The following is a 24,265-nucleotide window of genomic DNA, read 5'->3' as shown; positions in this document are numbered from 1 at the left end:
ATCCAGTTAGTTTATTAATTATGTTTTAATTTGAAAAAGAAAAAAGTCCAAGCGGTGAACGTGATTTAGAACGGCGACGTTTGAGTGTTCTGAGTTCGTTATGTATTTATGTACATTTCGCAAACCAAGTATGCTCGCTTCGAAACATATCCACGCGCTCAGGCAGTGTACAAAGCACTGACAAAAGAATCGGGACTGAGGATCAGGGACTGCGCTGAGAAAAGGGGGGGAAAAGAAAGCTATCCCAAACAAAAAGCCCTAACCCTAGTCGTATCCAATTCCGACACCGATTCCGTCAATGGACGGGGGAGAGGATGCGAGCGGACCAATGATGGAGGAGACGTACGCTAACGGCGGCGAGGAGACGGCGCGCAACAGGGCAATCATAAGCGGGGAGCAGCTCGACATCGAGGCGTATGCGGCGCTTTACAGCGGTCGGACGAAGATTATCCGGCTGTTGTTTATTGCAGACAACTGCGGCGACAACCAGGGGATGCAGGTCGATGCTCTGAGAATGGCTTATGAGGAGATCAAGAGGGGAGAAAACACGCAGCTCTTCAGGGAGGTGGTCCAGAAGATCGGCGGCAGGCTCGGCCCTAACTATGTGATGGATTCCGCCTGGTGTGAATCAGTAGACCGCAGGGCCGCCCAGAGGAAGGATAAGCTCGAGAACGAGCTCAATTCCTATAGGGTATTTCCCTTTTCTAAGTCTACTTAACTGAAATATATGTTTCTCGTTTCTTTACGTTTAGGGATAATTTTTAGTCGGGTGCAGATCTGTTTCGTGGAGTCAACTTCTATATTCTGTCTTTTTGGCTATTTACAATTTGAAATGCATGTGTTTGGTAAAGAAAAAAAATTTAAGCGTTATATCTTGATAATCACGTTCCATTTCCTGCTCACCGATTGAGCTGCCTACTACTCACCGATGGAGTCAGCTTCGATATTTCTGTCTTTTCCTGGGGCGTGTCTTTTTTGCTAATGCTCACCGATTGAGCTGTTTCCTCTTCAGGATTTGGTTTGGTGTATTGAATCTTTTAGCAAGTGAACTACTGACATTGCAGGGCCAGTTTTTCATCTTAACTTAAAAGGGCAGTAGGTTACTCTTGGGCCAAAGGAGTTTACAGACGAGTTTAGATACTGTATATGCATGACGTAGGAAAATTCACTGATTGCTAATGCTGATGTCTTTATTGCTAGAGCTGTGTCTTTTTTGCTAATGCTCACCGATTGAGCTTTTTCCTGTTCCGGATTTGGTTTGGTGTATTCAATCTTTTAGCAAATTAAGTTAGCTACTACTATTTCTGGACCAGTTTTTCATCTTACCATTACTATATGCATGTCTTTTCCTAGAGCTGTGTCTTTTTTTGTTAATGCTCACCGATTGAGCTGTTTCCTGTTCTAGATTTGGTTTGGTGTATTCAATCTTTTAGCAAATGAAGTTAACTACTACCATTTCAGGACCAGTTTTTCATCTTACCTTAAGAAGGCAGTAGGTTACTCTTGGGCCAAAGGAGTTTATAGATGAGTTTAGATATTGTATATGCATGACAAGGAGAATTCACGACCCATAATTTTAGCCAAGTGAAATACCATGTTTGAGAAGAATTGAAGGATGGTAAATACCGTGTGTGTATTAGGAGTTAATAGACGAGTTGTAGATATTGTTTATGCATGACAAGGAGAATTCACGACCCATAACTTTAGCCAAGTAAAATTCCATGCCTGAGAAAGAATGGTGTATGGGGTGTGTGCATTAGGTGTTTATTAGATGACCACTGCTTACTTGAGCAAGGAACGTAGGAATATTAGCACGAAAGAAGGAGAACCTTTACGTTGGTATTCAGTAGCTAATCCTGTAATGAAATTTTTTGGGTATCAGAATGTGTATTGCTACATTTTCTTGTAAATGGTAGGATACATAATCTTCTGTCTGAGACATTTGCCTCATGGAGTTATGCACTTCTATGCTTTCTGGTCAAAGATATATAAATCATGTCGCATGACTAGTTCATCTTTTGTTCTCATTAACTCTTCCTATTTGTTAATATATTTCTATGTGATGTTGCAGACTAATCTGATCAAAGAAAGCATTAGAATGGGGTATAATGACTTTGGAGATTTTTATTACGCTCATGGTGCCCTTGCTGATTCGTTTAAAAATTATGTTCGCACTCGGGATTATTGCACAACATCAAAACATATAATCCATATGTGTATGAACGCAATTCTAGTCAGCATTGAGATGGGTCAATTTACTCATGTGTCAAGCTATGTCAGCAAGGCAGAACAAACTCCAGAGGCACTTGACTCTATTACAGTTGCAAAATTACGATGTGCTTCTGGACTGGCGCATTTGGAAGCTAAGAAATACAAACTTGCTGCCCGCAAGGTTTTTCAGCTTGCATTTTTTCATTTTCCTGGCTGCTGTCCAACTATTTGATTGAATGCAATAAAGCAGGCATAAGATGATTTTGAAGCATTTGTGTTTGTAATTTATTCTTTTTGTTGTAACATGTAATCTTCTGTTTACTTTTGCAGTTCTTGGATGTAGCTCCAGAACTGGGAAGTTCGTACAATGAGGTTATTGCACCTCAGGACATTGCTACATATGGTGGACTCTGTGCTCTTGCAAGCTTTGATCGGGCAGAGCTAAAGGCATGTACCCTCCTATTTTGCGCTTTTGTTCTTCGTTTCTCTTCTTTTATATCTCTTCTATGCTTAATAACGTTTTTGTGGTGTTTCCATAATTTGGCAGAGCAAAGTTATAGACAATATTAACTTCCGGAATTTCTTGGAGTTGGTACCTGAAGTAAGGGAGCTTATTAATGATTTCTACTCAAGGTAATTAGGGGTTGTTCTGCATAAATGTTTGCTCTATCTTTTGATCTCAGTTCAAAAGGGCAACATGTTTGCAAGGTAGAACATGAAGTAGACATATTCAACTTGTGTCAAGATTTTAGCCAGGTTTTGTGTGTTGACAAAATCTCTTGGGCCTATTCCCATACTGCACCAAGAATAGATAAATAAGTAAATTAAAAGCAGACCAAAAAAAGAGAATGTACATATGGTCCGAGTGTTACCTCCCGCCTTTCTGTTGGGGGGTTTCAGGTTCAAATCATGCTAGACAGCAGGAAATTACTAATAACATTTAAAAAAATTCTACAAATGAAGTGAAGGGTAAGCTATTAAAGAAGCAGGAACACTGCTGTTCTGGTTAGTAATTACCACAGGAATAAACATTGTTGTCGGTGCTCCCTCAGTGACCTTCAAGATTGGAATGTTCTGAGGTTTTTCCTAATATCCCACAAAAAAAGAGTGAGCATGAAATGTTTCCTGCTTTTGCTGAAGAGTGCCTTTGGTTCCAATATAAATATGTAATGCATCCAACATATTACATCCTTACCCTTTTCTTATAAGTCACATATCTTCAGATGTTATTATGTTAACAATTTTTCAAAAGCTTTTGTTCATTACATTATTCAATTGTGTGGTTGATCTCAATTCAATTTCTTCTTTTTCTTTTGCTTTTTTATCTTGATTAAAGATGGTGAGAAGCCATCGTCTTTTGTTCCAGTTGTTTGGCACTTTTACCATAGATTTTCATCTTTGTTCCAGCCATTATGCATCCTGCCTGGATTACCTTGGAAATCTCAAGGCAAACCTATTGCTTGACATTCATCTGCATGACCATGTCGAGACATTGTATGATCAAATCCGTAACAAAGCCTTGATCCAGTATACACACCCATTTGTGTCTGTTGATTTGCGAATGATGGCAAATGCTTTCAAAACAAGTGTCTCTGGTCTGGAGAAGGAACTTGAAGCCCTGATTACTGACAATCAAATACAGGTATGTGCATATTCATTTATCTTGCAGGAATTCTCTACTATAAAGTTATTCTCATTTTGTCATGTAAGTTTTTCCAATTACTATGAGTCCACTATTTGACTACAAAAGGATTTGGTTTGATAACCTAGCTTTAGCGGCACGAAATGTTGATGGCTCAACCTACACCCAACGATTATCCCAGGTGTAAATGCGTTTGATCAAATTATCTTGGTTCTACAGGCTCGGATTGATTCGCACAACAAAATTCTGTATGCACGACATGCAGATCAAAGAAATGCAACTTTCCAACGTGTCCTGCAGACTGGCAGTGAATTTGATCGGGATGTGAGGGCAATGCTACTGAGAGCAAATCTTCTGAGGCATGAATTCAATGTTAGGTCTTCTAGAAAAATTTAAATCTCAAAATTTTCTCCATCAGGATGGAAGAGTGACCAAGATTTGTCTTGGCATGCTTCTAATGTTTCTAGGTCTGATGGTGTTAACCATGTGGTCGAGGGTAGCTCTTAAATATCTGAAAGGAAAAGAGGCTGCCAAAAGTCGGCAGATTGGAGTCTACAAATAATGATTATCCGATGATTGCTCCTTTTGTATATACTCTAAAGTTGTAAGTTGCAGTTTTCTTTTTGTTGCTTCTGTCTGTGTTTTTGCTTTGCTATGTTAGCCTTCTGTGCATTAGCTTGTACAGATCGATGGTAGCATGCCGATGAAATGATCACCAACCGTTTATTTTGTGTGTGATAGCCAACCGGCACCATCCTTCATGGTATGATGATTCATTTTCTGGTGACAAGTATCTGGAATCTGTTGGTTAGTGTGGGCTTTGAGATGAAATATATAGTGGTATAAAGATATCTGCTTGTTGAAATATGTTTCCAGAAGAAAAACTTAGAAGGGATGTTGGAGGAACTAAACATCTTATGGATATGATTGGTGTAAATTTAAACACAAATGAATCCTAAAATGGTTAATTTGTATATTTAACCATTTTAAATGAATTATTTTTTCAAGAAAATAAATTACAACAATTTAAAATGAGGACTCGCATTTGACTTGTTTGGTTTTTCTCTCGCACCATTTTATTTTTATACGAAATTAATTAATTAAGATAATTTTATTACTAAAAAAATAGTAAATTGAAAAAAAAAAAAAAAAGAAAATTAGGAGATGTCTGTCGATTATAATTAAATTAATATGTACATTTATTAATTAACAGACATTCACAGAGCGGGTCAAAAGTCACCATTCTCCTTTTGGTCTTATCCCGAGCGTATATACATAATATATACGTCACAAGTGTAAATTTGTATCTTTGTAATGGTATTTAACTGAGATTCACAGATTACCGGTGCGAATGCAAGTGTCTCTGTCAAAATTACGCTGTCCACGTGCCACATTGTTAATGCGTTCTCCACAAGTTTCCTCACAGCCTCGTCACTCTACCTTCCCTTCTCAATTTCCAATCTCCTTTCCCATCTCAAGCATACACCAGTGTCTCCACTACTCCCTCCCTCCCTCCCTCCCACTCTCTGTTCACATTGGAACTCAAAATCATTTGCAGAAACCCAAATCTCCGCCATCGAACACTCTCTCTTTCTTTCCCTGACTTCTACAGAAGAAACCTCGGATATCAATCCTCACAACTCAAATGCCAAGCTAATCAAATCCAAAAATGGGTCACCTTAATCTCTCCGGGTCAAAGCGAAACCCCAGGCAGTGGAAGCTATTGGATATTGTGTCTGCGGCTTTTTTCGGCTTTGTGTTTCTATTCTTCATTCTGGTTTTCACTCCCCTGGGAGATTCTTTGGCCGCATCGGGGCGCCAAGCTCTACTTCTCTCGACATCGGATCCGAGGCAACGACAGCGGCTGGTGGCTCTGATTGGAGCGGGCCAACATCAGCAGCCCATCGAGGCTTGCCCTGCGGACTCCGTGGATCACATGCCGTGCGAGGATCCTCGGCGCAACAGCCAGCTTAGCAGGGAAATGAATTTCTACAGGGAGAGGCACTGCCCTTTGCCTGAACATACCCCACTCTGCCTCATTCCTTCTCCTGCTGGCTACAAGGTGCCTGTTCCCTGGCCGGAGAGCTTGCACAAGGTACTGTTTCGCGCTTCTATTTCTGTCATAGCGACGGCTTTGTTTTGGCTCTGGGTTTCAGGGGATCGCGGATTTGTGCTTTCCGGGCTCGGGTTGTAAATTGAGATTTGTTTATGCTTCCATATCCAGGAAATTCTTGCGGGTTAAACGTTGGTGGATTTGTAGATTTATAGGGCTACATGCTTATTTTAGATTTGGTACATAAATTGGATTCTCTTTAATTGGTCGCACCAAATTTTGGTATGATTTCAAAGTACCTTGGGTTGATATCGGGATTATTTTCCGAACTCATTCAACTCGCTATTGTTGCAGTTGCATGCCGAGGAAGCTTTCTTGTTGATATTTTGGCATATGCTTTCTGTTTCTATTCATGCCTGGTATAATTCTTCAATGTGAAAAAATGAAAAAATTCCCATGGTTAATTTTGAATTAACTGTTTGAATTTGAGCTTGATATTGCTCATGACTGGAACTCAAGAGTTAACGGACATAATTCAAACGGGACTTTTGAATATCAGAGTGGTACAGAATGCCAAAAGAAACTCATTGAATGGAAAATTCGGGCTTCATATTACTGATTTCTTTGGTTGTCCAAACTAAGCTTCTTCCTATTTGTCTTCTTTATCACCTTGGGAAAAGAATCTGTACCCAAGAATACAGATTGTCATGTAATCCTTTTAAACATCTTTGGCCAACCCTGTTGCGAGGTGGTTTTGAGATTATATTAGGGGCGAAGACACTATTACTTCTTATTGGCACTATAATGAATTTATCTGCTTTTATTAGTTTGAGTGAGGTCTCTGCATTCTTGAAAGTTTTGTTGTGTAATTTGTAGATATGGCATGCCAACATGCCATACAACAAGATCGCCGACAGGAAGGGTCATCAGGGATGGATGAAAGAGCAAGGACCATACTTTCTTTTTCCTGGTGGTGGCACAATGTTTCCAGGGGGAGCAGGCCAATATATTGAAAAGCTTGGACAATACATACCCATAAGTGGTGGAACTCTGAGGACTGCCCTTGATATGGGGTGTGGGGTAGGACTTGTTTTCTTTCATCTTTTTGACCCCTGTTAGTTTTTGCACTGTTTTTGAATATCCAAATTTTAATCCTGCCAGGTTGCTAGTTTTGGAGGTTCTCTGCTAGCAGAAGGCATATTAACCCTCTCATTTGCCCCAAGAGATTCACACAAAGCACAGATACAATTTGCATTAGAAAGAGGGATTCCAGCTTTTGTTGCCATGCTTGGTACACGTAGACTCCCGTTTCCTGCGTTCTCGTTTGACTTCATACATTGTTCGCGGTGTTTGATCCCTTTTACGGCCTACAGTGAGTTCCTCGGCTCAACTTCCATCTTTCTTTTTTTCTGCAACCTTTTTGGTACTTGAGTTTATCATCTAGAAAATTGGTTTTGCAGATGCTACTTACTTTATGGAAGTAGATCGATTACTTCGACCTGGAGGGTACCTAGTCATCTCTGGTCCACCTGTCCAGTGGCCCAAACAAGACAAAGAATGGGCAGACCTCCAGGCTGTTGCAAGAGCTTTGTGTTATGAGCTGATTGCTGTGGATGGAAACACAGTTATCTGGAAAAAGCCAGTTGGTGATTCATGCCTTCCTAACCAGAATGAATTTGGGCTTGAATTGTGTGATGAATCTGATGACCCAAGCTCTGCATGGTAATGGTCCCCAGATTGTGGTCATAGTTTCTGAGATTTTCTTTTTGAATAGAGATTTTGTGTTTGCATTTGCCTTGACTGAACAGATAATGTTCTTTTCTAGCTACTATTCCAAGAGAGCTACCTGATTTCAGGTGGGAACTGCAAATCTCATCTGTTAATTCTTTTGGCAGGTATTACAAGTTAACGAAATGTGTGACTAGGACATTTTCCATTAGCGGAGAATATGCAGTTGGGGCTATTCCAAAGTGGCCGGATAGGCTAACAAAAGCTCCTTCCAGGGCAATGGTCATGAAAAATGGAGTTGATGTGTTCGATGCTGACACAAGGCGGTGGCAAAGGAGAGTTGCATACTACAAAAATTCTTTGAATGTGAAGCTAGGAACTCCTGCTATCCGCAATGTCATGGATATGAATGCATTTTTTGGAGGCTTTGCAGCAGCACTTGTTTCTGACCCTGTGTGGGTCATGAATGTTGTTCCTGCTCGAAAGCCAGCAACTCTAGATGTAATTTATGACAGAGGCCTCATCGGCATTTACCATGATTGGTGAGTTGCCACAGGACACCATAGCTTTTCCCCTGAAGTACAAATTCAGTTACAGATTCTAAGGATTTTTTGTGCGTTAATCATCATTGATTAAAAAAAAAGCAACTATGTTTCCTTGGCTAATAAATTTTTTTATAAAATGCTCGGTTGGGTGACAATACATGGAAATCACGTGCACTCAATGTAAGTCTTGAGTAAGACAATCTTGTGTGCAAATCATTTTGTTATTTCTGGTTGCTCCTCATTTACGCAGTCGGTTCCTAAGACTATAAATGCTAGGGTTCTACTTAAGCTGGATAAAACATAGCATATACTAGCTAGTTGCCCGGTAGAGGGTGTTCTATTGTGCTGGTATATTTTTGTCAAATATTGTCATTTTCCATTTATATGTTATTTGTACTAACAGCTAACCTGCTTTGGCTTATTTTCTCCATATAGAGTAGCAAATTGGTGGACTTTCAAGAATGCAAGCCCGCAATTTATTGCATATGCTTCGTAGTCACAATGTTTATAGTTAAAAATTCCAGTTTCCCAAAACTTTTTAAAAAGCGAGAAGAATGGTTTGATTCTGTATGTGTGGGTGCAAAAATCCGAACTGATATTGAAACTTCTATAGATTTTATAAATAGATATAGCTAAAATTTAGTCTCCTATGCATGAGTTATTAGCTTGACATGAAGAATTGAGGATATAGAAAAAAATTTAGTGGTTTATTGGGAAAGGAATTACATTGACTGGAACTAAACCTGTTTTCTGTGGAATAAGCTGGCAACTTCTATGTAAAACCATCTTGGTTTTAGCTTGTCTCAACAATTTGTCTAATGTTTTAACTGTTGCTTGTAGGTGTGAACCTTTCTCAACTTATCCTCGTACTTATGATCTCCTTCATGTAGCTGGCATTGAATCCCTCATAAAGCATCCAGGTTCAACCAAGAGCAGGTACGTACAGCATATGGTCATATATGTTTCTTGAGTTCTCTTGATATTGCTGTATAATTGATGCCTAGATGGGTTAAACATATTTATCCTCTGCATAATGCATAGTACTATATTTTATCAAATTAATCATTCATTTGTTCTTTGAGTTTTGCAACAAAAAATATTAAATAATTAAGATTATCTTAGATATCAAACCTCTCTGTCTCTCCTCTTGCCACATTTCTTAAGTGTTTGGTAGATTAGAAAAATCAATGCAACCTTGTTTTGTAAACTTACTTGTGATGTTATTGCAGGTGTAGCCTTGTGGATTTAATGGTTGAGATGGATCGAATATTGCGTCCTGAAGGGACCGTTCTGATTCGAGATTCCCCTGAAGTTATCGACAAAGTGGGTCGCATAGCTCATGCTGTAAGGTGGACATTCACCATATATGAGAAAGAACCTGAGTCACATGGGAGAGAGAAAATTCTTGTGGCTACAAAAACATTTTGGACATTACCTTCATCAACCCGCTAAGGCCCTTGCCCTACCATGTAGGTATTTTTCCTTTCTCTCCTCTTTTTGTCCCACATTTTGTTGACAAAGTATCATCTTGATGCATCCAACAGATGCAGTTTTCGTTCTCCTTATTTGGTTTATTTAGATTATTTGGAAATAGTAGGATGGTTAAAAATGGGATGAAGTACAAAAGATGGAAAGACCATGCAGTCTTATATATATTACAATACAAAATAGCAGTGGCATTGACAATTTTCAACAAGTTTTACGGGAGTGTAATTCTAACATTATTTATCCTACACCAATTTAATTGTGTTGCAGTATTCCCATTATCACTCTGTCCTTTCTTCATGTTTTTGTTTGTTTATAATTGCTGCTTTGTCTGGACCTCAATGTCCCTGGAAGTTAGACAAAACTATTGCTTTGTGTTGTTTTTAACTTTCATTCAATTTTTACTTCTAGTTCTCATATTAGCCATATAAGCATAAATTAAAATGTAGTTTATTATATTCGAGTTATTACCGCTTCACTCTGAATTCTTTAATAATGGGATTCAATTTTCACTTTGAAGAAGTGGAAAATTGTGTTATATTTACCTATTCATGTCGCTATAGACATAGTCTAACAGTTAATGTGAAACCACATTATGCTAGATTTATCTTCAAATAGCACTATTACAATGTTTGTGTGAACAGGATAATTGTTGACAGTAGCAGATTGACAGATGAGGCCGTGAATAGGCTCACGGAAAATTACATAAAACTCAATATATATATATATATATATACATATATATGTGTGTGTGTGTGTGTGTGCGCGTGTGTTATATGATATATAAAATTGTGTCCATGAAATAAAGTAAAAGTGGCCTTACAATGATAACAACATAACCAGAGTCTTGAGCTCTTGTAGACATTGCAAGACTAAAAAGTAGGTGTTACATTCAATATATAATTAGACATGTCACTTTCCTTTTGATTAGGCTAATTGAAAAAAAAAACAAGCAAGCAAAACGTTTTACTTCAATTTCTTTTCTCTGCACAGGTCAAACAAAATCTGTGTAGAGACTGACCTAGGTAGGTCGTATCCGGGTAAGTTCGAGAGTCGAGTCGAGTCGATTAGACCATCTAGTCCTAGTTTAATTTGGCTGGCCCAGAATTGAATCTGGGACCATGTGTTGCACTGAATCTGACTCTCAAGTGTAGGAGTTTCGAGTTAGGTCTTGTTCGATTGTTAACGCCTTGTTTCTTGAAGAGCTTCAGGTCCTGTTTGAATACCGTCGTCCCGGGCAAGATCGTGCATCAGGTTGAAATCAGCCTCTGCATAAAATTGACTGCAATAGACAACTCCCAAGTCCTATGGGGTGCCCTGATAATTTTTATATAATTTTTCTTTTAGTTTAAAAAATGATTTATTGATTGGTTCAAAATTTTTTTTTTTTATTTAAAATAATATATTTAGAGGTGTAAGTAAGCTGCGAAGCCCATTCAGAGGGGCCATGTGGATCAATTCAATTCAATGTCTCCCATCCCCTTCTCTTCTCCTTTAATTAAATCAAAATAATATTCTCACCCACCTTTTCTTTTCTCTCTCTAATACCATTATACTATATATTAAATTTAATTTAATTAAATAAGAGTTATATACATATATATATATATATGTGTGTGTGTGTGTTTTGTTTTAAAACATTATCTTCCAAATGAACATGACATAATTGTTTAATTATGAAATGTGAAGATTGAAGAGTGAGGGAGGGTTAGTATTGGTTATAAATGTGACATCTATCTAACTCAAATCAAACCAATTCCCCACGACCTGCTCGTACTTTGATTTAATGAGTTCCCACTTCACTCACGACAACTACTTATATACATACATACATGTACATACATATATACATATATGGGAAGGCACGTGTGTACGTATTACTTACTGCATGTATTTTATATTTCACATTAAAATTAGTACACTCCAAACTTTTATGTGTATATAATTAACTTGTCTCCGATTAGGTTGGCAAGTGAATTTCTTAATTTAGAAATGCAAGTACTTATTTTTCTAATTTACATAAAAGACTCCAAATTTAAGATCAAGTTTGAGTCTAAAAGTGTACGTGTAATTTTTTAATTCGTAAATACACATTTCATGTATATTTATAAATTAATTATGGGTATTCAGATTTTTATAAACCTTGTTTTTCTTTTGAGGAAAAACTTTTATAAACCTTGATTGAATCACATATAAAAATCTAAAATACAAATGATTTTTTTAAATGAAAATGATTATGTTAGATATTTTTTAATTAACTATAATTATTTCAATTAAAGAAATTTATTTACGGTCAAAGAAACTTAATTTAATCACAACAATTCAATCAACACAAGAATAAATTAAATTTTTAATCAAAGTAGATTAAATATTATGGATAAGTTATTATTAGTTTGTAATATATTTATAAAGTGATATATTTTATATAATTAACAAAATTTAAAATTGTTACATTCAAATATCATAAGAATTTTAATCGTTAGATTATTGATTAAAATATAAACAACGTATTAAACATGTTTAAACTTTTAGAGATATAAGTGATGGAGTGTAGTTGCAGCGATGTATTTTCTAATTCATATTTTTTTCAAATAACACTATAGAGTAATTGCTAGAAGCTATATCTATTTCACTTTTTAAAATAACGGCATCCCTTTTAAGACAAATATTATATATATATATATATATATATATATATATTATACACACACACACACACACTCTATATACGTATATAAGAGTGGAGGAAGACTTAGGTCCGGTGTAAATATCAACGTATTTAATTAAATATAGTTTATTCATATGTATTTAATCTAATTTTTACGATAAGTTCACCGCCGTACGGTTCTAATAATGTGAATTTTATATAATTGCCTCAATTTAATACCATAAAAAATTAATATAATTGAATTTAATAAATTATAAAGTTTTTAATTAAATGAGATATTAAATTTTTTTAATATTTTAATTTTATTTAAATTTCATCTCATTTTAAATATTTTATATATGAGAATATGTGTTGTGTGTATATATATATATATATTATAGACAATATAAAAAAATAAAAATGACTTTTAATCTGTCTCAAATTTTTTACGAGGAAGAGTAAAAAGAAAGGTGAAAGGAAGCAGATGGGTTAGCGAAGGAAATAAAAGTCCAGCAGATCAGAGAGCTTTCCATTCGGTGATGGCATTAATTCACTCTTCTCTACAAGTATATACACACATATCTGTGTCTGTATATGTGTCTATATATATATATATATATATAATATAACAATAGCTATTCACATCACACCCAACCAAGAAGATTGAAAGCTCATTGCTGTGGGGTGCGGCTCTATTCACCCTATATATATTCACCTTATGTATATCTCTGTGATGTTTTCTTTAGAATCAAAAAATTATGTTTGTTTTATTATGTGTACATATATATAATATATATATATATATATATACACACATGCATTTGTATATATATATACATAATAAATACTTCTGACGAAATTCATTAAAGAGTTATAGAACGTGAGTAGTGTTAATTTTCTTTAGTTAAATTAAGCCGTTAAACTTTGATGAAGGTCTGCACTGTTTGACGTCGATATATCACCGAAATATATAGATGTATACATCATGTTGTTATATAATTCACAAAAGGGTAATATATCAATAATTACAACCATGTATATGTAAATAAACTAGTAGTCATATTCAGTAGTGCGGCGAGGAAAAAACAAAGAAATTAAAGAGATGGACAGAAGAAGCTCATGGTTCATAATTGTCTCTCATTGGTACATAAATGTAAGATGAGAAGTAATGTAAGACGATGGATACTGTCTGTATATGTAGTTCCCAAGTACTAGAGATCATGGGCGGGATATATATATATATATATATATATTATAAGGCCTCATGACATAAATGAAGGTATATATACATTTACATATACATGTATAGCTTAGCTACCTCTGGCCTAGGGAACCATTAGTGAAGGAAACTTAAACAAATGTAATTTATGGTTTTTACCCCCTTTGAATTCATTTGGCTGTCGGCAAAACATGGCATGTGTGGCTAAGAATATAACTTTCCTTTTTGAATGCCATAGATTGAACAACATAAAATAGGCTACATCAAGGGGCGAGGTAACTAATGAATAGTTAAGCCACCAAACTCAACAAATCAAGTATTGATAGGTATATGATAGATATTTTAGGAGTATAATGTATCTACCTTAACTCATCTAAACTAATATTCTTATCACATACATAAAGTAGTTTATCAAATAATTTTTGCCTCATAAGTAAATATTATCACTTACCATTCAATGTCATACACATCAACACTCATTACTATTCTCTACTCTTAAAATAATAAAAAAAACTAAAATATAAGAAAATGAGTCCTAAAAATAACTTAGCATAAGTCAGAGAATGAATAAAGTTTGGATTTTTTGGTGTTTCAGCTGGACAATTCTCAACTGTGTTTTTGTTATCTTGATGGGTTAGCTTCAAGGCTATATTTATACATTGAGCGACTTAACCAGCAAGGAGAATATAGAGTAAGAAAACAAAATGAGACAGAGGCAGCTGGCACCATTAGTGGCACCTTAGTTAAAAATCAGCGGGTCAGATGCTAACAAACACAATGACGCTTTTTGTTATCTGTGTCATTAGAATCATTCTTTGGTGAGCTGGAATAAGCTGATCTGGAGAGCTAATGTGGATGCAGGAGCTGAGTTGGTGATGTGGAAGATTTGATAGTCATATTTCTTACATCCCCCCTCAAGCTTGGCAAGGGAAGAGATCGTTCAACCAAGCCAAGTTTATTTCAAAAGTAGTTGTATTGTGACTGCAATAGAGCTTTGGTAAGGCAATCTGCTGTTTAGTCACACGATGGTACATATCTGACATCAAGTGATCCTTTTAAGACCTTCTCTTGAATGAAATGAATGTCGACCTCAATGTGCTTCGTTCGTGCGTGAAAAATAGGATTACTGGCCAAGGCAGTGGCACTTGTGTCATCACACTAGGCAATTAATGTTTGATGAAATGAGAAGTTGACTTCCTTGAGCAACGATTCAGGCTAGGCTATTTGACATGACAATAAGGCCAAGGCTTTATATTCAGACTCAGTGTTTGACATGGAGACGACACTTTGTTTCTTCAAAGACCAGGACACTAAATTTTCTCCAAGAAAGACACAATAACCAGCAATGGACCAACGGTCATCCTTGGAGCAAGCCCAGTCGGCGTCTGAATATCCTGTGATGGTTAACCAGTCACAGGGTCTTACATGAAGGCCATGGCAGAGGGTCCTTTTGAAATATCTGAGAACTCTTTTTAGGGCCTTCATGTGCAAGTTCGTTGGTTTCTGCATATATTGGCTCAATATGTTTACAATAAAAGAAATGTAGAGTCTTGTGGTAGTAAGATATTGAAGAGCACCAATGATTTGCCTATATGGAGTTGGATTAGGCAGAGTTATTCCTTCTTGTGCACAGGGAGTATTTCCCACAATGGCTGGAGTAGAGCATGGCTTTGAGCGAAGCATTCCATTCTGTTTAAGGAGTTCTTCTGCATACTTAGATTGCGTCAAGTATAATCCAGTGTCATCACGAACTGCTTCTATTCAAAGGAAGAGATGCAACTCTCCCAAGTCCTTTAGTGCATAAAGTGAGTGAAGTTGGTTGATGAGTTCCTGCACTTTTAGTGGCTGGTTTCCTATGATTATGATGTCATCGACATAGATCAAAATAAAGATTTCAACGTTAACATCAACCAAAAAGAAAATAGAGTTATCTGCTTAAGAGTTCTTGAATTTTCAGGTATGCAAGCTGGTCTTTAGCTTAATCAAACCAGGCCCTTAGAGCTTGCTTCAGTCCATAAAGCACCTTCTTAAGTTTGCATACATGATTAGCCAGTGAAGATCTTCAAAGCCTTGGGGTTGTTGTATGTAGACAGTTTCCTTTAATTCTCCATTAAAAAAGGCGTTGTTGACATCCAATTGCCGAATGTTTCAATTCCTCGAAACAGCTATGGTGAGTATGACTCTCAAGGTAGATGACTTTACCATTGGATAGAAGGTTTGATAGAAATCTACTCCAGGTGTTTGGCTGAAGCCTTTGGCAATCAGTCTGATCTTGTATCTTTGGAGGCCTCCATCGGTATTTATCTTGACTTTATAGACCCATTTGCTGCCAACGAGATTCAGCCCTGAGTGAAAAGGGACTAATGTCTAGGTCTGGTTGTCAATGAGGGCTCTCATCTCATCTTCCAATATTGTTTCCCAATGAGGATGCTTCAAAACTTCATCTACACAGGAAGGCATACTTAGATTAACATATTTACCTATCAAGGCATTGAGCAACTAATAATCAGATGAAAATTTTCTTGGCTCGAAGATCCCAGCTTGAGCTCTGGTCATCATATGGTGTTGGGAGCAATTATAGTGGACTATTCAGTTGTAATATTTTCTTCCTCTTCAACGTTATGAAGTGCTACTATCACAGTTGAGGAGTCAATATGATCTACTCGTTGTATAGGTAGAGAACCAAGTTCTAGATTAAGAGACTCAGAGTTTTCGGCATCAACATTGTAAACTCTATCAATAATGTTCTCAGTATGCAATGAAGGAGGCTCAGTCAAAGGGGAAGATGTTGCTACTGTTGTGCTTTCCGTAATTTGTCTACTATTTGGACCTGGAGATAGGTGTGTTGCAGAAGGTGAGAACAGAGATAAATTAGGGTTTACATTCCTTACACAATAATTCAGGAAACCCAATAGGACTACGGGAATAACCATTCTAAAAAAATAATTAATAATCAAAGAAATAAATGAAAAATAAACAAACTGAATGCCCTACTCGCAACCCTATTGTGGATCGAACTCGAGATCTTGGTCCTCTTGATCTGAAATAGTTAATAAAGGAGTGAGCTACATTATCTCAGTAAGAATATCATGCTACTCACCGACACAAAAATCAAGATTGGTAGAAATCATAAAAATAACTAATAGAGCTCTTAATTTAAGTAAAATTCGTTTACCATAAATAAAATAATTTATCGTCTACTTACCGTAACGAGATTTTCAAAACCAACCTATAGAGTCAATCAATATCATAATATCATATGCAATCAGTCAGAACAACAAGTTTTCTCTTTTATCAGCCTACTAGTATCTATGGGGTCTATAAGGATATCCCCACGACATGTGAACTTTTATTTAACATTTTCAAATAACGGGCCGTCCTCATACCCTATCCGGTATGAACGCCAAAAGATATCATCCTTCAATATCCCGTCCGGTATGAGGGTGAAACGAGTCATCCCCATACCCGTCCGGTATGAATGTCAAATTACTAATCCTCGATACCTCGTCCGGTATAAGACAACATTCACGGTAGGATTTTTTAAAGTATTTTTAGATACTTAAAGTACATTTTAATCCTCGAAGAAAAATTCAGGAAACTTGGGGACCGCTAATAAGTGCATTCAAAAATTTAGCGTTTGGATACTAGTTCGAGTAAAAATCTCTCACCTTATTCCCTGTTATGGAATTGAAGTTTAATTAATAATAATACGGTATTTTGTGTAATTTAAAAAATATTCATAACTAATTACAGGTTACTGAATGAGCCAAAACCGGTTACTTATTACTGTTTGCTATGTTTAACTGATTGCCTGATTTTACAGTTTTTGAATGCATTATAATATATTGAAATTAGTATGATGATGCGATTGTGTTTCCTTAATGCATGTATTGCTTGTTTTATGTGATTACAGTTAAATTAAAAAACTGAAAATTAAATGTAAACGAAAAATTGTTTGATTAAGTGGATGGATGAACGACAGTCTGACTAGATATCCTAGGAGATGATATACAGACTGGGTACATAGGGTACCCTACCGTGAACATTGCCTCATACTAGACGGGGTATCGAGGATTGGTAATTTGGCGCCCATATCGGACGGGGTATGGGGACAACTCATTTCACCCTTATACCGGATGGGTATTGAAGGATGGTATCTTTTGGCACTCATACCGAATGGGGTATGGGGACGGCCCATTATTTGAAAATGTTAAATAAATGTTCACGTGTAGTGAAGATATCCCTATGGACCCCCATGGATGCTAATAGGCTGATAAAAGAGAAAAGTTGTTATTTCATTTGATTGCATTTGAGATTATGGTATTGTTTATGTTCTTGACTCTATAGGTTGGTTTTAAAAATTTTGCTACGGTAAGCATACGGTAAATGATTTTATTTATGATAAATGAATTTTACTTAAATTAAGCACTCTATTAATTATTTTTATAATTTCTACCAACTTTCATTTCTGTGTTGGTGAATAGCATGACATTCTTACTGGACTACTGTAGCTCACTCCTTTATTAACTAGTTTAAATTAAGAGAACCAAGATCTAGAGCTCGATCCACAATAGGGCTGCGAATAAAGCATTCAGTTTGTTTACTTTTCATTTATTTCTTTGATTATTAGTTGTTCTTTTAGAATGGTCATTCTCGGAGCCCTATTGGGTATCTTGAATTATTGTGTAAGGAATGTAAATCCTAACGTATTGTTTCCCTTCTGTATTCAATTCATAATTTATTTTCTTTCTAATTCACGGGCCGTTACACCTGGAGATGGGCGTGTTGCAAAAGGCGAGAACATAGATAAGTTGAAACATAAGAGAAGTGTAACTTCATAGAGTTTTTCAGGTTGAGTTGTGTTTAAAAACCCAGAATGGAAAGGGAATTCTGACTCGTCGAAAATAACATTTCTAGACAAGTAGATTCTTCTGGTGGTGCTAAGGCATTTATAGCCCTTGTGTTGTGTGCTATAACCAAGAAAGACACAACTTGATGAGTGAAAGGAGAATTTATATGTTTGATATGGTCTAAGGCAGGGACAACATGAACAATCGAAGGTCTTCAAATTTTTATAATCTGGAATTTTGTTGTACAGCTTTTAGAGAGGTGATGAGCCTTTTAGAGTGAGGGTAGGCATTCTGTTTATGAGAAAGATTGTAGTTTTGAAAGCTTTTACCCAATTTCTTAGCGGGACTTTTGATTCCACAAGCTAGGTGAGGCCAGTCTCTGTAAGGTGTTTATGTTTGCGTTCGGTTCTTCCATTTTGGGCTGAAGAGAACATACAAAAATATCGAATTTCAATCCCTTTATTTTAGAGGATTTTGGCTAGGGCAATGTACTCTCCTCCCATATCAATTTGGAGGCACTTTAATCTTTTATCAAATTCAATTAGGGTGTTAAATGAGAGAAAGGCTTGCTCAACGTCAGACTTGTGTTTGAGTGAGTAAAGCCATGTATAACGACTATGATCGTTTATGAAAATTACATAGTATTTGAAGTCATTAGGTGAGGTAACTGGAGACAATCCCTAGACATCCGAATGAACTAATTCAAAAAGAGTTTTAGCATGTGAGAGTGATGAAGAATATGAGAGTGCATGTGATTTTCTAAGTTGATAGAAAGCACAAAAGGAGTTTTCATTGATTGGAAAGGGTTCATTGCATGATTTCAAAATGTTAGTCAAAACCTTAAGAGAAGGACGTCCTAGTTTGTTATGTCAGTACTTAATGAGTTCTAGGCTGGGAAAATTAAACATTTTGATTTTCAGAATTGTTAACAAACAAAGCTGGGGCAGGTGTTCGTTACAGTGATCTAAAACAGTAGAGTCCATCTTTAAGCTTCCCCAGCAGTAGGACCTTCCCGGTGACCTTGTCCTTCACAATGCAAATATTGGAGTTAAATATGACTTCAATATTATCAAAGGAAGTAAGTTGGGAAATGCTCACTAAATTTTTAGTTATTTGAGGAGCATGTAAGACTTTATCAAGAGTAAATTTTTTACTTCTTGAAATGGGGATTTCGGCCTTATCTATATGCTTGATAGGTAATTTTTCACCATTTTCAATCACCAAAGTTTTCTTGCCTTAATAGTATTGTTGAGGCAACAAGTCGTTGAGATCGCCCATAGTATGATTGCTGGCACCACTATCAACATACCAGACAAGTTCTTCAAGATTTATTTCAGTTGCAGCAGTGAAGGTCAAGCTTGACTGTGCCTTTTGTTGTACTGCCCCCATATAGCTTTCATCAAAGCAATAATAGTAATAAATTGTTATGTGCCCTATCTTTCCACTGACCTGGCAAATTAGTCTTGAATTTCCTCCATTTCTTCCTCCTCTCCTAAAGTTGTTTCATCCCGCTCTATTAACAGGGTAGCTTTTTCCTCCTTTGTTTTGTGGATGGGCTAGAGTTCTGTTGTTTCTGGCGCTAATGAATTGTGCAGAAGGTTTTCCCATGGTAAGATCGGTCATTCTGGCATTCAATTGCTCCAACCTTTTCTCATAGTTCAATAGTTTTTCTTGGACATCTACCCAGCTTATGTCTTCTCTTTCTGTGATTTGGCAGACAAGTGGATTATACTCGGTAGAGTTTAGGCCAGCCAAAGTTTGAGAAATCAGATCAACGATTGTAACCGAGTATCCAACTAATGCAAGGTTGTCTGCTATTCTCTTGGTGGCCTTTAGATATTCTCCCATTTTGAGGTTTCCTTTTCTCATCTTGACAAACTTTCGCTTATAAAATATAATGTTGGCTTTCATTTTGAGGACAAACAAGTCTCGAATGGCTTCCCAGAGAGATTTCGATGTGGAATACCCCATTAATTCTGAGGTAAGACTGATTTCCATGTAGTTATAAAGTCAACCCAGCAACAGTTTGTCTTGGGCAACCTAGTATTCAAAATATGGGTTTACGATAATTTCAGCTTTGCCACTTCTTGCTGTAATTTTTTCTATGTACTGAGGGGATTTGGTGTTGTGTCGGTGATAAAGCCTTCCAGATTGTTTCCACGGATAACAAGGAGGATGAGATTCTTCCATAAAAGGAAGTTATCGTGATTCAACTTCACAGTGCTGAATGAGCCCAGGGAATTTTCAGATAATGTGGGCAATCTTGGAATCATTATGCTTGTAGTGGAGGAGTTGATATTCTCTGCTGCCATTCTATGGCTCTGATACCAAGTTAGAGAATGAATAAAAGTTTGAATTTTTAGGTGTTTCAACTAGACAATTCTCAGCTGTGTTTTTTTTTATCTTAATGGAATAGCTTCGAGGCTATATTTATACATTATACGACTTCTTTTCTTTAAAAACTTACAAAATCTGAGTCAGATAGTGAGCATATTCCTCACTATTTTTTGAATAAATAAAGATATCATTGATAAATACAATGACGAACTGATATAGGAATTTTCTGAAAACTCTATTCATCAAATTCATAAAGATGGCTGGTGCATTGGTTAGTCCAAATGACATAACTAAGAACTCATAGTGTCTGTACCTAGTTCAAAAAGCTATTTTAGGAATATTATATGGCTTTATCGTTGCCTGGTGGTAACCTAAACGCATGTCTGTTTTGGAGAAGACCTGAGCATCCTGCAACTGATCAAAAAGGTCATCGATCCTAGAGGGGGTACTTGTTCTTGATCGTGACCCTATTCAGTCCTCTGTAGTCCATACATAACCTTAACGTCCCTTCTCTTCCTCCTTGCAAATGGGACTCTAGTACTCTAAGGAAAAACATGGTGTCGGATGAACCCACTGTCCTACAATTTCTTGATATATTTCCTCAACTCTTCCATTTTTACATGACTCCTACAGTAATGGAAAAATAAGATAGGCTGCATTCCAGGCTGAAGGTCTATGGTGAACTCAACTTCCCTATCCATTGGTAGTTTGGAAAATTTACAAAAAAACACATTCGGAAAGTCTCGGACTACTAGGATCTCTTGAATGTAAATTTCTTTCTTAAGTTTGTCTAATTAGAAAAAACAACCGAGTTAAAGTGGTATGTAATAAGGAAATTGCTATGAGGGAATAATATTCAAAACTTTTACTAGCTTGTAAATGACTCTTTGTTAGGAGGCTTAAATATAATTTTTTTCTCGTGGAAACAATCCACGGTGGCGTGATGCGCCGCTAATAAGTTTATTCTTGAAAATACATCAGGATCCCCTGTATTAATCTCTATTAGATCCATTATAGGTTAAACCGAGTCTCATAAAAGAGGGGTCAGATGTTGCAGGGGGGGACTAGGTAGCCCTGTAACAGTGCTGGATGATACAGTGGGGGCTCCGAATTGTATTGTGATGGTGTCGGATGATATAACGGAGGAGCAGAGTTGTATCGAGGTGGTATTAGATCCTCTCATTGTAAGGGTGACTCATATTGTTGAAGTGGTGAAGGGTCAGATAGTTCCCTTCTCTCTTCCTTGGCCTTCTGGGCAGAAATAAGTGTCTCTAAAATCTCGAAGAGCCGATCGACATTCTCTCGAAGTAACCCACCCCTATTCGGTAAGGGACTTCATCTCCCTCTGTCTTTGTACTTTATGTTTTACAAGGAATAGTTGAGTGATAATTCATATTTGGTATTTTTAAATCTTTGTGTAATGAATAATTCCGAGGAAACCTGACTTTGATACCAACTATAACGGCCTGCGAACTTAAAAAAAAATAAAATCATAAATTGAATGCGGAAGCGGAATAATAAGTTAGAGTTTACATTCTTTACACAATAGTTTTAAATACCCAATAGGGCTACGAGAATGTCCCTTATAAAAGAATAAACAAAAATCAAAGAAATAAATAAAAAGTAGATAACTGAGCATCCTAAGACGACTTTCACTAGCTTTTGAAGGAGTACGGGTGGTGAACTATCTACAACCCTCTTGTTGGTCGGGATATGAATCTTGATTCTCTTGATCTGAAATAGTTAATAAAGGAGTGAGTTACACTAGCTCAGTAAGAATATCACACTACTTACCGATACAGAAAATAAATGTTGGTAAAATCATAAAAACAACCAATGGAACTCTTAATTTAAGTAAATTCATTTATCATAAGTAAAACCATTTATTGCATACTTACCATTGCGAGATTTTCAAAACTGACCTATAAAGACAATAACTCAACAACATCATAATCTCATATTCAAGTAAGCAAATAACAACTTTCTCTTTTTATTTGTCTGCTAGTATGCATAGGGGTCCATAGGGATGTCCCACTACGCGTGAACCAACATCCAACATTGTCAAATAACCGGCCGTCCCCATACCCCGTCTAGTATAAGCACCAAAAATATCATCTCTCAATACCCCGTCTGATATAAGAGTGAAATGAGTTGTCCCCATAACCCATCCGATATGAGCACCAAATATACCAATTCTCGAGACCCTGTCTCATATAAGGTGACGTTCACGGTAGGGTTCCCTATGTACTCAGTCTGTCCACCATCTCCCAGGATATCTAGTAAAGCTACCATTCATTCATTCACTTATCCTATCAATTTTCCGTTTGTATTAAATTTTCAGTTTCACAAATTAACCATTAATCAACGCAAGACAAATAATACATGCATCAAGAAAACACAACTGAATTATTTTACCAATTCCAGTATATTATCATGCATTTAAAGCTATAAAATCAATTAATAAGTTAAACAGGACAACAATAATAAATAACCAATTATGCCTCTATTAGTAACATGTAATTAATTCTCGAAATTTTTTAAATTACGCAAAATACCATATTATTGATAATTAAACTTCAATTTCATAATAGGGAGTAAAGTGAGAGATTCTTGTCCGAATCGGTGTTCGAAACATTGAACTTTCAGCTGCGCCTAGTTGCGATCCCCAGGTTTCTTAAAATTTCCTACGGATGTTGAAATACGCTTCACGTATTTAAAAATATCCCAAAAAATCTAAAATCGGTGTTAAAAATATTTTTAGCCAATTTCAGAATTCCAACACGGCGGCATCACCGTGCTCCAACAATGGCACCGCCGTCCAAGACAACGGTTTGCCTCGAACTGGTTATTTTTGGCCAGCTTTGGCCAGTTTCAACCGGTTTTATACTCATCCCTATGAGAAAACACGTTAGGAGGCCTCGGTTGGTAAAAAAAATCGAAAAATAAAAACTTACCGACGGTGAAATTTTCCAGTGCGGTGGCTTCGCCGGCTCACCTTTGCGGCTGGATGTTTTTCTTCGATTAATCTGTAGAAAACATAATGGTGGAAAAATCGTACAAAACAAGAAACTGGAAAGGGCTCATTATAGGCGATTTTTGGTTTTTCCTGCGGCAACGCCGCCGAGCTTTACCTGCATTTTTTGGCTCTTCTGTTGTTCTTTTTTCTTCGATTTGGCCATGAGGGTGTTCAAAATCAAATTCTGAGCGAATAGGATAATTTTTATCTTTTTTTGGCGGTCGGAGGTGGCTCTGGCGCAGCTCTCCGGCGACTGATTCTTCTTCTCCGGCGAGGGGCTAGCGACTAGGGTTTGGGTTTGGTGTGAAGTCAGATATTTATACTCGCTTCTCTTAAATCTGGGTCATTTATCGTATTTGATCTCGACAGTCCGATCGCATTTAAAGAAAAAATAAATCTGGATCGTTCATCGTATTTAATCGCGACCGCCCGATTGTGTCTGATGAGGGAACGAATCTGGACCGTCCACGCGCGCGGGAATGCATCTGGGCCATCCGATCGCGGGCATGCGGATTGCCAGCATGGCCTCCTG

General features: G+C 36.8%; 2 protein-coding genes across 3 annotated transcripts; both read left to right on the top strand.

The window, feature by feature from the left end:
* Positions 1–113: 113 nt before the first annotated feature.
* FUS6 (COP9 signalosome complex subunit 1) lies at positions 114–4,643 on the top strand. 2 transcript variants are annotated; one of them, XM_088219503.1, is made up of 6 exons: positions 114–691; positions 2,072–2,392; positions 2,542–2,658; positions 2,759–2,844; positions 3,619–3,853; positions 3,982–4,120. In XM_088219503.1, the coding sequence occupies exons 1-6, from the start codon at positions 299–301 to the stop codon at positions 3,985–3,987; spliced, it is 1,158 nt and encodes a 385-aa protein (XP_088075629.1). In that variant the 5' UTR covers positions 114–298; the 3' UTR covers positions 3,988–4,120. The 2 variants fall into 2 exon arrangements, with proteins under 2 accessions (XP_088075629.1, XP_088075628.1); XM_088219502.1 differs by having other exon boundaries at positions 116–691; positions 4,073–4,643.
* Positions 4,644–5,339: 696 nt separating this feature from the next.
* Positions 5,340–9,945, top strand: QUA3 (S-adenosyl-L-methionine-dependent methyltransferases superfamily protein). Its single transcript, XM_022048676.2, has 7 exons — positions 5,340–5,948; positions 6,783–6,986; positions 7,068–7,278; positions 7,367–7,628; positions 7,802–8,176; positions 9,020–9,115; positions 9,409–9,945. Exons 1-7 carry the CDS (start codon positions 5,523–5,525, stop codon positions 9,629–9,631), a joined length of 1,797 nt encoding a protein of 598 aa, XP_021904368.2. The 5' UTR covers positions 5,340–5,522; the 3' UTR covers positions 9,632–9,945.
* Positions 9,946–24,265: the final 14,320 nt, after the last annotated feature.

This window comes from Carica papaya, chromosome 5 (genome assembly GCF_054855325.1).
Source record: "Carica papaya isolate Zhongbai chromosome 5, ASM5485532v1, whole genome shotgun sequence".
Lineage (NCBI taxonomy): Eukaryota > Viridiplantae > Streptophyta > Magnoliopsida > Brassicales > Caricaceae > Carica > Carica papaya.
Note: the sequence above shows the minus strand (reverse complement) of the source record. Positions and strands in the feature narration are given on the sequence as shown.

Coding starts and splice junctions, on each gene's coding strand:
- FUS6 (XM_088219502.1), top strand. CDS start 299: ATGGACGGGGGAGAGGATGCGAGCGGACCAATGATGGAGGAGACGTAC. Junction 692..2,071: donor ACGAGCTCAATTCCTATAGG/GTATTTCCCTTT, acceptor GTGATGTTGCAG/ACTAATCTGATCAAAGAAAG. Junction 2,659..2,758: donor TTGATCGGGCAGAGCTAAAG/GCATGTACCCTC, acceptor ATAATTTGGCAG/AGCAAAGTTATAGACAATAT.
- QUA3 (XM_022048676.2), top strand. CDS start 5,523: ATGGGTCACCTTAATCTCTCCGGGTCAAAGCGAAACCCCAGGCAGTGG. Junction 5,949..6,782: donor GGCCGGAGAGCTTGCACAAG/GTACTGTTTCGC, acceptor TGTAATTTGTAG/ATATGGCATGCCAACATGCC. Junction 7,629..7,801: donor GATGACCCAAGCTCTGCATG/GTAATGGTCCCC, acceptor TTCTTTTGGCAG/GTATTACAAGTTAACGAAAT.